The sequence below is a fragment of the Protopterus annectens genome, chromosome 3.part0 (assembly GCF_019279795.1).
Source record: "Protopterus annectens isolate FY-2018-M chromosome 3.part0, PAN1.0, whole genome shotgun sequence".
In the NCBI taxonomy this organism is placed as follows: Eukaryota; Metazoa; Chordata; order Ceratodontiformes; family Protopteridae; genus Protopterus; species Protopterus annectens.
The window spans coordinates 644,298,384-644,312,582 of record NC_056731.1 but is presented as its reverse complement, the minus strand read 5'-3'; the positions used below and the strand labels follow the sequence as shown (position 1 = coordinate 644,312,582).

The 14,199-nt window shown below is 40.3% G+C and overlaps 1 protein-coding gene across 4 annotated transcripts in view; it reads left to right on the top strand.

The window, feature by feature from the left end:
- The window catches only part of ELMO1 (engulfment and cell motility 1), a 3,030,107-nt gene that overhangs the window by 1,322,940 nt on the left and 1,692,968 nt on the right, over positions 1 to 14,199 (top strand). For all 4 annotated transcript variants that reach the window (XM_044065043.1, XM_044065038.1, XM_044065039.1 and 1 more), the window contains one exon: positions 11,240 to 11,371. In XM_044065043.1, the coding sequence (XP_043920978.1) occupies positions 11,240 to 11,371 (132 nt within the window). The remainder of the gene's footprint in view (positions 1 to 11,239; positions 11,372 to 14,199) is intronic.

Genomic DNA, 14,199 nt, shown 5'->3' with positions numbered 1-14,199 from the left:
ATAGGAGGAGATGAAATAAAAATTGTGATGTATAACCAATCTACAGGGAAGTCCCCAGGAATAGGTGGTATTCTTGTGGAAGTTTGAAAGGTTGGAGGGAGAAATTATAAAGATCTGGAAGGTTTTGTTTAACAGTATTTTAAGAGGAGAAGAAATACCAACATCCTAGAAGAAAGCAGTGGTAGCTGTAATACCTAAAGAGGGTGAAGATCCATCACTTCCATGATTATAAAGTGTTCATGTCTATAATGGCTAAAAGGATGGCAAAAGTAATGCCAAAATTGATAGATATGGATCAGTGTGGTTTTGTGGCAGGGAGGCAAAAATTTGACAACATTAACGGAACACTGATGATCCAGAGGGAAGCAGAATGTAAGAAAATACCATTGTTGTTGGTTGGTCTTGATGCAGAGAAAGCATTTGACAGAGTAAGCTGGGACTTTGAGCAAGGCAGTGGAAGAATTTGCATTTCCTGAAAAATTGTAAGGAGGATATATGAAGGACTGGAGGTGAAAATTAAAGTGGGTGGATTCCTCTCTGATAATTTTTGCTTGAGCAGAGGAACCCAGCAGGTTTTGTTATTTGTATATGTTTAGAACCCTTGGGAAAGAAACCAATGGACTCAGAAATTCAAGGGTATAATTGGTATGGTAGTCAAGAAAAGCTTGCTGTACTTGTAGATGATATAATTTTATACCTGACAAATACAGAAAGAGACATTACAGTGTTGTGCAACATTTTGAGACCATTTCTAATATTTTCGGTATACAAAATTAATGAAGCTAAAACAATGTCAATAGTGGTAAATTATGTACCCACTTATGAATTGGTTCAGCAATATCCATATTTATGGGGAAATTATAAAATGACGTATTTAGGAGCATGGATTAAAAATGACTCTGGTGTGGCAGCCAAGGATATGTGGGAAGAGACTAAACAAAAGATAATATAAAAGCTGAGAAAATTGAAGGTTTGTTATATGAATATAGATAGTAAGCAACAAGCAGTTAAAATGTTTTTAGTCCCATTAGTCTTATACACAGGTCAGGCGTATATTTATAGGTTCATAGGTAGATACTAGGCTATTGGCCCAAGGGTCTACGTAAGCCTAGCCAACAAAGTTCCCTGGTTTACGCCACCCAAGAAAGTTATTTTCCTGTGTCACTGTCGAGGAGAGACACAGAAGTGATCCCCGGGGTGTATTTCCCATTTCCCATCCACTCATCAAGACTTTTCTTGAAGAGTGCTAATGAAGTACTTTGCTTGACATAGATGGGTAGCCTGTTCCAGACTATGGGAAGTCTCTGGGACAGGAATCTATCCCTCCAGCATGTCCTGTTTATTGTGGTGACAAGGTTTAGGTCCCTAGAGCATGTAGCTTGGAGGGATTGTGATTTCTTTAGGTGTAGCATGTCCAACAGCTCTGGGTTTGACATAGCTTTATATGTTAGGCAGAGATCACCTCAAAGTAGGCGATATGCTATGGAGTAAAGCTGGAGTTTTTTGAGGTGGACAGTGTAGGGCATTTGTTTGGGGCCAGTAATCCTCTTTGTGAGGTACTTCTGTGGCCTTTCCAGGTGCTGCAGATGTCTTGTGAGGTACATTCCAAAAGGGGCGTTGTACTCTATAATGGGTCTAATGAGTTTCGAGTAGAGGGGAACAATGACCTCTTTTTTCCTGGATGAGAACCCTTTTATGATGAGGTGTGCCACGTAGAAGGACTTCCTGACTACTGTGGCGATGTGACTATCAAATGAGAGACTACTGTCCACCTGGGTCCCAAGGTCTCTTATCACGCATTCAGTGTTAAGTAGATTGCTACCTATGTGGTAGTTCATGGGTACAGAGTTTTTACCAAAGGGGATGACACTGCACATTTTGGCATTGAGCTTGAGGCCATGGGTCTGACACCAGGCATCTGTCTCAGTGAGGCCCTTCTGTAGGATGTCCACATCATTTGAGGACTTGACTATGGCTCCTAGTTTGCAGTCATCTGCGAACTTCATTAGCCAGAGGCCTTCTGTGTTAGCCTGTCCTTCAGAGAAGTAGGTACCAAACAGGAGAGGTCCCAGGACGGAACCCTGTGGTATTCCACTTGTCACTGCTTTGAGGTCAGATTTGGAGTCTGCAACTTTTACAGTGTGGGTTCTGTCAGTGAGTCAGTTGGCAACCCATCTTGTGACTTAGGGATTTATACCTAGTTTAGTGAGTTTAGTTATAATTCCAGAATGGAGGATGGTGTTGAAAGCCTTGGCGAGGTCAAGATAGGCTGTGTGAACCACCTTACCCTCAACTACGGCTTTGGTGACTGCCTCAAAGAAGTTGATCAGGTTCAGGAGGCATAATCTGCCTTTCACAGGGATCCAGAGTTTGGAGGTTACTAATGTCTTGGTTTATGAGTTCCATGATGGTACGTTCCATGGCCTTGCAGACCAGGTTCGTCAGGCTAATAGGTCGATAGTTCCCGGGATCAGTGGTGACTCCCCCTTTGTGGGGTGGGATAACTGTTGCTGTGCGCCATTCAGTGGGCACAAAGCCTGATGCGAGACTATTATTGAACATGGTGCTTAAGTGGGGAGCCAGTTCATTCTGAAGTTCATGTAAAACGCAGCCTGGGATGTTGTCCGGTCCCATGGATGCTGTGTGTTTGGCTTTAGAGTGTGCAGCTTTTACCTACGTAGTTGTGATTACAGGGACTCTGCATTCTTCCTGTATAGATATGGGCCCTTTAGGGGGTGAGAGGGGGGTAAAGTTAGCACTGAACCTATCTGGCAGGATGTTGGCAATATCAGTTGGTTCTGTAATTTTCTTGCCTTTGTGCTGTAACTCAGAGCAGATCTGGGTGGTGCCATCGAGATTCTTGACATAGCTATAGAATGCTTTTTGGTTGTCCTTGGAATTAGTGGTGATTGTTTTTGTAGCTAGCTTTGGAGGATCTTATAAGGGATCTCAGCTTCTTACTGAGAATGACCAGGGAGCTCCTCTACTCATGGGATTTTACTCTCTTTTGCAACAGTTTCTTCCTTCTGTTGTACATTTTGTTTATGGCAGGGGACCACCAGATTGGCTTCCTTTTTTTGGAGGATAGCGTCTTGGTTCTGTTTGGGATAGCACGATCCATGCACTTGTGTAAGTTCTTATAGAGTGCATTTGTGTAGGATTCAGCAGTTGAAACTGTATTGTCCATCTGCATGGGTGTCAGGAAGTTCACCACTTCTGTCTTAAGAAGCATGAAGTTGGCTTTGGAGAAATATTTTACTGTGGTTTCCTTAATGGGAGGTGGGGGCGGGATGTGGATAGCAAGGGTGATTAGCTTATGGTCAGATCGGACCAACAAGGAGTTGACTTCAGGTGTGGAACACCAGTCACTCAAGTTGGTAATGACTAGGTCTAAGATATTGTTGCCCCTGGTGGGGGTGTGAATAAGTTGATCCAAGGCATTGGAGTTTATGAATTCCAGAAAGTGTTGAGCTAAGGAGTTGGTACATGAGTAGTTTTCCCAGTTAATGGTGGTGCAGTTGAAGTCGCCCATTATTGGGGTGTTTGGTTGAACCCTAATATTTTCCAGTACATCAAGAAAATTGGAGTGGGAATCCTGGAGCATGGTGGGGGATCTGTAGCAAGCTACAATTTGGATTGCAGTTTTGCCCAGAGTTAGTTGCACTGGGATAACCTCGGATGCATTATGCTGAGCAACTAGCCTGGAGGTGTGGATATCCTTAATGAATATGGACACACCTCCGCCTTTGGTGATTCAGTCCAGGTTACATGGCCGAAAAGTGTGGTATGAGTTATAGCCTGGTAGTGCAGGGGTGCTCTCTGGAGCCTTGAACCAGGTCTCAGTCACTGCACAGATATCGATGTTCTCCATTTTATGGAGTGCCTCGAGTGAGTGCATTTTGAGATTTAGACTTCTAGCATTGAGTAGCATTGCCCTCAGTTTTTGCTTGGCTGTTCCTGTTATGGTAGTGAATTTGTTATTTGAACCATGCCTAAAAAAGGCCATATAGGGGCAGCAAGAGCATTAGCCAGTATCTGGAATCCCAGGGGCGACAGGTGCAGGCCATCTGTGGCAAAGCATCGTGGTCTGTCGACCATGTCTTCCCAAGCAGACAGATACTGGATCCCCTTAGAATGACACCAGAAGCGTAGCCAATTGTTGAAGTCAATCATTTTGTCCTTGTACTGCGGTATCATTCTGGGCAATGGCAGAATGCTACTCAGGGCTAGGGTCATACCTGCCTGGGCTACAAGATCGGAGAGCTCTTCCATGTCTCTCTTCATGTAGTCCAAGGAGGTATGTCTCAGGTCATTCACACCAACATGGACAATGACAGAGTCATGATATGCCAACAAGCAGGTAACGGACTCAAACTAGTAAAAAATACAGCTTCAACAAACAAACCAGATAGTGTCCTTTTCTTCAAGTGGTTCAAGCAGTTCTGTTTTCAAAACAATAAGAATACGAATCGCCAAGTTGTAGAATTGTAATACTGATTTAATAAAAAGTTCCAGCCAAGTAAAACAAGTTAGACAAGTTGAATTAAGCACTTTCCATCTTCCAAATACAAAGACTTCTTCAGATAACTAAACATTTCTACTACCCCATTTTAAATACCCTCCTACTAAGTCACATGATACTTACAACCCAGTCTATTCAGTATTTAAAATAATTTAAAATTTACATAACATTGTACAAACTCGTTGATCAATTTATTATGTAAATTTTAAAGTATTTTAAAGTACATTACAATTCTACAACTTGGTGATTCGTATTCTTATTGTTTTGAAAACAGAACTGTTTGAACCGCTTGAAGAGAAGGACACTATCTGGTTTGTTTAATGACAGAGTCATATTTGTACTTGTTGTGGAGTGACCTTAGTGCGTGGGTTATGTGGCGGATCCTGGCACTCGACAGGCAGCTGACAGTAACCTTCTCCTTGTTTAGCCTGGTGAGTGGGACATCAGTGTGCCTGACTATAGAGTCGCCTATGATTAGTGTGTTGGGTACGTTGTTTTGCCTTATTGGCTGTGGTTGAGTGGCGCACTGAGTCTGTGGGTTATGTGTCATTTGGGTTGTGTTGGGGAATGGAGGTTGCTTGCGTTTCTGCTTTGGAGGTCTCTATTGCTTAGACAGATTATTATTGAGAGCCTCCACAAATGTTTTTGTGTTACTATGTGTGGATTTTGGTGGTGTAGATTTAGTGAGACTATGTGATGATTGTGGTGTGGTGCAAATGTTTACCTTCTCCTCATGACTGTCATGTTCAGTCTTGGTTGGAGAGAGCTTTACCTCCAGTTTGGCTAGATAAGTGCATCTCTCACAGGTTGTAGTGTTGGGTGGTAGGAGGAGAGGGTTGTCTGTGTACATGAGGCAATTTCTACATTGCCTCAAGATGCCCATATTCATCAGATAGACAGGAGAGAACACTGGGAGCTGACCCTTGGACATGCCTGAATAAAAAAACTATTGTCCTCTAGATAAGTGAGGAAAGTGGGTATAAGAGCTGTTTTTCTCTAAGCAAGTGAGAAAAGTAAGTACAAAAACTGTTTTCCTCGAGGTAATGAGGAAGGTTGAGTGCTATAGTAATTAGTAGCTTATTTAGTGCTTACAAGTACTGAGCATGAATAAGCAAATTTAAGTGCTAAAACTAAGAATCTGTATCTGCACTAGATGACTTACAGGACAGAAACAAGTGCAAATGCAGGCTTTCAAATCAGAAAGTTGAGAGAGATGGAAGAGATTGCCCAAACGGCCAATAACTACAATTTCTGGGCCAGAACCACTCCTTATGTGGTAGACAGGTTACCTAGTGCTTACCACTCCCACTGATAAGCTAGAAGGCTTCCCTCCAACGCAGAAAGGCTTGGGTGACTCAGAAGCTTACATACAGTCCTGGATACAGCAAATCTGTATCTGGAATTTTTTTTTAAAGAAAAGTAGCAAAAACAGTAGTAAAAACAATTCACATGCAGTGCAAGCTAGCACACTTGAGTATGTAGCAATATTAGACCAAACACAGTTTAAAAAAATGCAATTAAATTAAAAAGGACTAAAAGCAAGTGCAGAAAGAGTTTATTAGGTAGAATGTGTTAAAGAGATGGGACTGGGGGAGTGTCCCAGATCAAAGCTACAGTGGGTTGGGCAACTGCAAAAGCCACCAAATTTAAACTACAAACCAAAAATAGGGAGGGTGGGTGGCTGGGACAAAACAGTTTCAACAGAGATCTAAGCAACAACTAACAGTACAAACTGTAAAATGAAAAAAATATATATTCATCTCTGTATATTTGCAGATCAGTCTCTCAGAACAGTGTGACAACAGTTTCAACAGAGATCTAAGCAACAATTAACCAACTCTGTAACCAAAAAAATATACTCAGCTCTGTATATTTGCAGATAGTCTGGAAGGCAGTCTTTCAGAACACATGTTCCAGCAATTAAATGCAGGCTGTTACTAACAGGTCAAATTAAGTGATCCTTGAGTTAGATAACACACAAGCTGTAAAAGCCAGTTATACCAACTGAAAACATGGCAGAAAATGGGGGTGGGGGGATGGAGAAAACAGTTTCAACAGAGATCTAAGCAACAACTAACAGTACAAACTGTAAAACCAAAAAAATATACTCAGCTCTGTATATTTACAGATCAGTCTCTCAGTTCAGTGAGACAACAGTTTCAACAGAGATCTAAGCAACAATTAAACTCTATAACCAAAAAAATATACTCAGCTCTGTATGTTTGCAGATGGTCTGGAGGGCAGTCTCTCAGAACACAGGTTCCAGCAATTAATTATCAACCAGAAAAGTTGTGGATAGCAATTAGAGATGAGGAACTTTATCTGGGAGGGGAAGAGTGCAAAAGTCAAGTGGGATAAGTTGATTCTACCAGTAGAACAGGGCGGATTGGGATTACCTGATTTGAAGGGATATTTCAGAGCTACACAGCTAAGGCCCCTATACATAGCACAAGCAGAAAACTATAATTCAAAGTGAGAAGCGGTTATAGTGAAACAGGGGAGAAGCTCAAGAAGCAAGGAGATACTGGGATTTTAGATGCAGGCCTTTAAGGAGAATGACAATAGTCATGCACAATATTATATCTATAAAGTAGCAGCAAGTATGCTAAGAACTAAGCCAACATGGGAATGGAGAAAGGAGATTCTGCCGATAGGGATGACTGCAGTTGGGGATATAAACCATAGGCAAGAGGGGGCTGGAATTTATTGAGGAACATTGGCAAAGGAACCAAGGTATTGGGAGCAAGTAAATGTAGAGATGGAAAGATGATAGAATGGGAAGATGCCAAGAATTTATTTGGACTGCAGATTAGAGATTGCCTTCCCTATCAAGGATTGTTATCAGTATAGGAAAGAGAAAGAAATAGTGGGGCCCCAAACAAAAGACCGGCACTGGTAGGGTTTTTACTAAATCTAGAACAGAAGCTGCTATTAAAGGAATAATTAGTAGTGTGTATAAAATATTGCATGATAACTATAAGAATTAGTCAGAGGAGGTTAGGAAGTGACTGGATTAGCAGTTCACAAAGAAACAATGAGAGGATATATGTATGTCTTCCAAATATGCAACAAAATCTATACGTTTTAAGATTTTTGCTTGGAAATGTTTACATAGATATTTTATACCCCAAGTAGAGTCCAGACAATTTTTCATCAAGTAGAAAGCAAATGGTGGTGTGACAGGGAAGAAAGAGGTAATTGGGAACATATTTTCTGAGAGTGCAGTGATTTGGCGGATTTTAAGGATTTCCTACAGGATGCGCTGTCCTAGATGCTGGTGAGTGAGAAGATTGGTGTGACGAGGGAGATGATTTTTCTGAGCCATGATACAGAATTTGAATTGTCTAGACATGGTGAGGCCTTGATGTGTCTTATCGTGGCTGTCAAAAAAGCAATTACTAGAAAATGGAAAACAAAATATAAACCAACTGTACTATAAATAATGAATATAGTAACAGAGATAAAACAACTGGAATTGAGATCTTTAGAAAAAGGTAGGCGCAAGCTACACAGGAAAACATGGTAATTGTAGGAACAATTGGGGAGAAATGAGGTTTAAAGGAAGGCGGGACTTAAATGAGCTATGTAATGTTTGTAAGTGATGTATAATGTTTGCAAGTGGGAATGTGTCAATATGGTTTGTGATGTAAAATGCTTGCAGCTAGGATTGTGTCAGTGTGGTTTGTTTTCATTTATATAAATGTGATTGTCTGTGTCATAAGTGATGGTTTAATAAAGATGTCTCTTTAAAAAAAGGGCAGGAATTGAATATTTAATATAATGCCGCTTAGGTTATATGACCTATAGCAATATATCTGAAGTATAATGTTTGTAAATGTGAATTTGTTAATTCAGTTTGATTACTTTTATATGAATGCAGTTATGTCTGTGTCACAAGTGATAATTCAATAAAGGTGTTTAAAAAAATGAAAAACTTCAATTCCAAATCAAATGCTGACAGAGATCAGCTATACTTAGGCAGAGAATAACAAGCAAGTCAAACAAGCACTCCAGGTCTTAGATAGGTTTGTGGTCTACACTTTTGTGGGAATAGAGGGTTGCCTTCAACCTTCTGAGCTGGGAATTTGATGGTGAAGGAATCAGCTCCATGCACTTATTCATCCAAGTCTCACGTCTTAATCTCCCTTTATTATCCACTCATCTCTTTTTTTCTGCTTTCCTAACTGACTCAAACAAAACCCAAAGTGACAACCTATGCATTAATCATGTATAAATCTCAGGTTTGTATGTAAAACAGGTATGTTTGTATTTCGCTTCCTATAACTTTATTTCTTATTTATATTGTGATATGATCACCCAGGCTGTGCCTAGAAATGGTCCACCGAGATCATTGCACCACCCCTTAAACAAATGTAGTGTAAATGCATTTGAACAATAGATGTCCAGTTTTTCTTACTTTTCAGAACTGCATCAAATCATTTGTTGCTTCTGTATTTTTTTTTCTTTACAGGTCTCATAACAATCTTTTTTTTTTTTTTTTTTACAAGAAACATCTTTATTGAATTATGACATAGGCAATCATGCATTTAAATAAATGAAAAACTATATTGACATATTTTCCATTGCAAACATTGTACTTCACATATAATCTTCCATACAATCATTGTCAATCAAACATTAGAGCTTATTCAATGCCTGCCTTCCTTAAACCTCATTCCTCCTGCAAAACATTATTCTGCATGTATTGTTCCCACAATTCCTATATTTTCTATGTAATTTGCTCATACCCTTTTCTAAAGTTCCCACTTCCAGTTCTTTTAACTCTGTTGTCACATGTACTACTACTAGTATGGCTGGTTTAGACTTTCATTTCCACTTTCTATTTTTTGGCAATCACCAGAATTAAACTCAGCAAGGCCTTCCTTATGTCTAAGCAGTTCCAATTCTGTGTCACAGCTGAAAAAATAATTTCCTTAGGTACACCAGTTTGCTGTCCCAGTAATTCTGACTGAGTAGATCACAGAGATTTTTTAACGTCCGTCACTCATTACATTCCCAAAATTATATTCTATATTAACGTATTTCTTCGCCCAAACACCTCCAACATTTGCAGTCTACCTGAGGAGAGCCTGCTTGGGGTATAAAAATACCTATGCAAATACTTCCAAGCAAAAATCCTAAATCTTCTAGACTTTGTTGCATATTTGGGAGACATAGATATCCTCCCATTGTTTTTTTGTGAATTGCTCATCCAGTCTTACTTCCCAATCCTTTCTAACCTCCTCTGATTGATTTGTATAGTTATCATGCAATATTTTATATACCCTACTAATTATCCCTTTTTAGCAGCAGCTTCTGTTCTAGATTCTGCTAAAAACTCTACCACTGTTGGCCTTTCACTTAAGATTCCCCTATTCCTTTCTCTGCACCTATACCCTGATTTCTATCCTTGATAGGGAGGTGGGTCTCTAACGTGCACTCCAAATGTATCCTTGGCCTCTTCCCATCCTGTTCCCTTTCCCTCTCTAATTATTTGCTCTCCATACCTTAGTTCCTTTTCCAGTTTTATCCAGTAAATTCCAACATCCTCTTGCCTGTTATCTGCATCCTAGTTGCATTCTTCCTTATCTGCAGAATCTCCTTTCTCCTGTGTTGGCTTACTTCTTAGAATACTTTCTGCTACTTTATGACTGCAATATTCTGTATGGTTATTATTCTCTCTAAGGATCCAAAATCACAGTCTCTCTCTCTCTTGAGCTGTGCTCCATTCATCGTCATTCCTTTCCACTTTGAATTATTGTTCTGTGTGTGCTGTGTATAGGAGCCTTAATTGTGTTGTTCTGAAATACCCCTTCAAATCAGGTAATCCCAAACCATCTTGTTCTTTTGGAAGGATCATCTTATCCCACTTGACTCTTGTCTTTTCCCCTTCCAGTTAAAGTCATTCAGCTCTTTATTAATTGCTATTCACAACATATCCTCTGGTTGATCTAAATGTCACCTGTGTATAAAACTAAAGGGACTAAAAACATTTCACTTCTTACTGTCCATATCCATAAAGCAGAGATTCCAATTTCTCAGTTTTTATATTCTCTTTTGTTTAGCCTCTTACCACATATCCTTAGCTGCCGTAGCTGTATCCTTCTTAACCCATGCTTCTAAGTACTTCATTTTATTATGTCCTCATAAATATGGGTATTGCTGACCCAATTTGTGTGTGGGTACATTACAGCTATTTCCCTGTAGCTTCTTTAGTTTTTGTCCATTTGTGCTGTTATTACTGCCACTTCATAGTTACTTTCTAGATCGCCATTGAAACAGAGACTTTGTCTCACTGATATCTGCTTTTTTTCTTTGAATACTGACCTGTGTCATGTGCTCCAGTATTAAATAAAAAATGCTGTGACTTGTTAATGTTTACTCATCATGGAGATTCCTTTAGGATGATAACTTAAGCCCTGTGTTCTTAGTTCAGAAGTTTAACCAATAACTGTACTTTGTGTAGCTGTTATTTTTATTTAAGATTGACTGTAGTTTCTAATGTTCAGGAGGAGAAGTGGGGTTTAAGGGAAGGCAGGAATTGAGCAGCCTATGCATTGTTGGACTGAATGACAGTTGTTATAAAGTAAGAAAACATGTATGTAATGTATAATGTATGTAAATGAAAAAAAAGTTTCTGACGTTCAAAGTCAAAAGATTTGTTTGTACACTTGATCTGATGTTGCATATGTATTGACTCTCTCTCATACTTTTCAGGCCCAAAGAGATATTATTTTTGAGCTTCGAAGGATTGCTTTTGATGTTGAGTCTGAACCCAACAACAGCAGTGGTAACATTGAGAAAAGAAAATCTATGTATACACGAGACTATAAAAAGCTTGGATTCATTGTAAGTGTTAAGCCTTTCTTGCACTTTTACAAGTGCAGCTATTTAATATACCCAGTAATGGTGTCAGAATCTGTGTTGTAATTCTTTTCAGTATTGCCATTCTTATCACAGAAAAAAAGACTTCCATTGAATATGAATTGGTCTCCAAAATGTATGGCAAGAAAGATGTAAAATGTATGATAGTAATTTGAGTAGATGTGGTATGTTTTTGTGAATGGTATTATCTTTAGTTGGTGTAAAACAGATTGAAAAAAATATTTTGGCTGATTACACAGTTCATAAGTTTGTCCTGTAATGTCCACTGAAGGACATAATAATGTCTTCAAATGTGTTAAAGCACTCAGTCTTGAGGGTATGGATCAGATTTCTTGTGTTCTGTGAAATTAAATCTTCTCAAATTGGTTCCATTCGTGTCTTATTTCATTCATCATTCATAAGTGGTTTTGTCTGCATATTCTGGAAAAGGAATGTTGTTCCAGTTTAAAAAGGGAGGCCCTAGAAGTCCTTTACTTATCACTTCGTTAGCGTAATACATATTTTGGAGACATTTTGAGATACGGCATTGGCTGAAATTAATCAGCATGGTCTAGGAAGTGAGAAGTCATATCTTACCTTACCAGTTCTGTAGGTTTTAGAAGCATCTGAGTATGGTGCTGAAGTGGTTAGATTCCTGTCCCAGAGACTCCCCATGCTTTGGAACATGATTCCAATCTACATTAGGTAGAGCTCCTCATTAACACTCTTCAAAAGAAACCTTGACGAGTGGATGGGAAACAGAAAATGTACTCCAGGGATCACTGCAGTGGCTCTGCTGAACAGAGGCACAGGGAACTAATGGCTCTGCTGGACAGAGGCACAGGGAACTAATCTAAGAGAGCAGCGAAAGCCAACACATTCTGGCTAGGCTTATAGATGCCCTCGGCCTAGTACTTACCTATGTATTCTAGGATTTCTCAGAGGTCTCCTGTAGTTCATGCTGGGATAAAAATAATCCTTCATAGGTTCATAGGTAGGTACTAGGTTATCAGCTCTAGGGCTTATACAAGCCTAGCCAAAAAGGTACCCTGGCGTTCACCACCCAAGAAAATTATTTTCCTGTGCCCCTGTCGAGCACAGCCACAGAGGTGATCCCCGGGGTGAATTTCCTATTTCCCATCCAATCATCAAGATTTTTCTTGAAGAGTGCTAACGAGGAGCTTTGTTTGATATAGGTAGGTAGTTTGTTGTAGAGTATGGGAAGTCTCTGGGACAGGAATCTATCCCTCCACCATGTTCTGTTTATTGTGGTGACAAGGTTTAGGTCCCTAGAGCGAGTAGCTCGGATGCATTGGGATTTCTTTAAGTGGAGCATGCCCAATAGCTTTGTATGTTAGGCAGAGATCGCCTCTGAGTAGGAGATATGAGATGGAGTAAAGCTGGAGTTTTTTGAGACGGTCTGCTTTGGGCATCTGTTTGAGGCAAGTATCCTCTTTGTGAGGTATTTCTGCGGCCTTTCCAATTGTTGTAGATGTCTTGTGAGGTACATACCAAAAGGGGCATTGTACTCTATAATGGGTCAATGGGTCTAATGAGTGACGAGTAGAGGGGAACAATGACCTCTTTTTTCCTAGATGAGAAACCTTTTGTGATGAGGTGTGCCATGCAGAAGGATTTCCTGACTACTGTGGTGATGTGATTATCAAAGGAGAGACTACTGGCCACCTGTGTCCCAAGGTCTCTTATCACACTTTTGGTGTTAAGTAGACTACCACCTATGTGGTAGCTCATGGATACAGAGTTTTTACCTAAGGGGATAACAATGCACTTTTTGGCATTGAGCTTGAGGCCATGGCTTTGACACCAGGCATCTGCCTCAGTGAGGCCCTTTTGTAGGATGTCCACATCATTAGGAGTTTCAATTATGGCTCCTAGTTTGCAGTCATCTGCGAACTTCATTAGACAAAGACCTTCTGTGTTAGCCTGTACTTCAGAAAAGTAGATACCAAACAGGAGAAGACCCAGGACTGAACCCTGTGGTACTCCACTTGTCACTGGTCTGAAGTCAGATTTGGAGTCTGCTACTTTCACAGTGTGGGTTCTGTCAGTGAGCTAGTTGGCAGCCCATCTTGTGACATAGGGATTTATACCTAATTTAGTGAGTTTATCTATAATTCCAGAGTGGGGGGTGGTGTCAAAAGCCTTGACGAGATCTAGATAGGCTGTGTGAACCATCTTACCATCGTCTACAGCTTTGGTGACTGCTTCAAAGAAGTCTATCAGGTTTAGGAGTCATGATCTGCCATTTACATACTCGAACTGTGTGGGGTCCAGAGGTTGGAGATTACCAATGTTTTTGTTTATAAGTTCCATGATGATACGTTCCATGGCCTTGCAGACCAGGCTCATTAGGCTATTGAGGTGGTAGTTCCTGGGGTCCGTGGTGGCTCCCTCTTTGTGGAGTAGGATAGCCATTGCTGTGCGGCATTCAGTGGGCACAAAGCCTGAGGTGAGGCTATGATTGAACATGGTGCTTAGGTGGGGTGCCAGTTCATTCTATAGTTCATGTAGAACGCAGCCTGGGATGTTGTCAGGTCCCATGGATGCTGTGTTCTTGGCTTTGGAGAATGTGTTTTTTTCCTATGCAGCCGTGATTACAGGAACTTTGCATTCTTCTGGTATAGAGATGGGCCCTTTAGGGGGTGAGGGGGTGTAACGTTAGCACTGAACCTATCTGCCAGGATGTTGGCAATATCAGTTGGTTCTGTATATTTAGTGCCATTGTGCTGTAACTCAGAGCAGATCTGAGTGTTGCCATTGAGATTCTTGACATAGCTATAGAATGCTTTGTG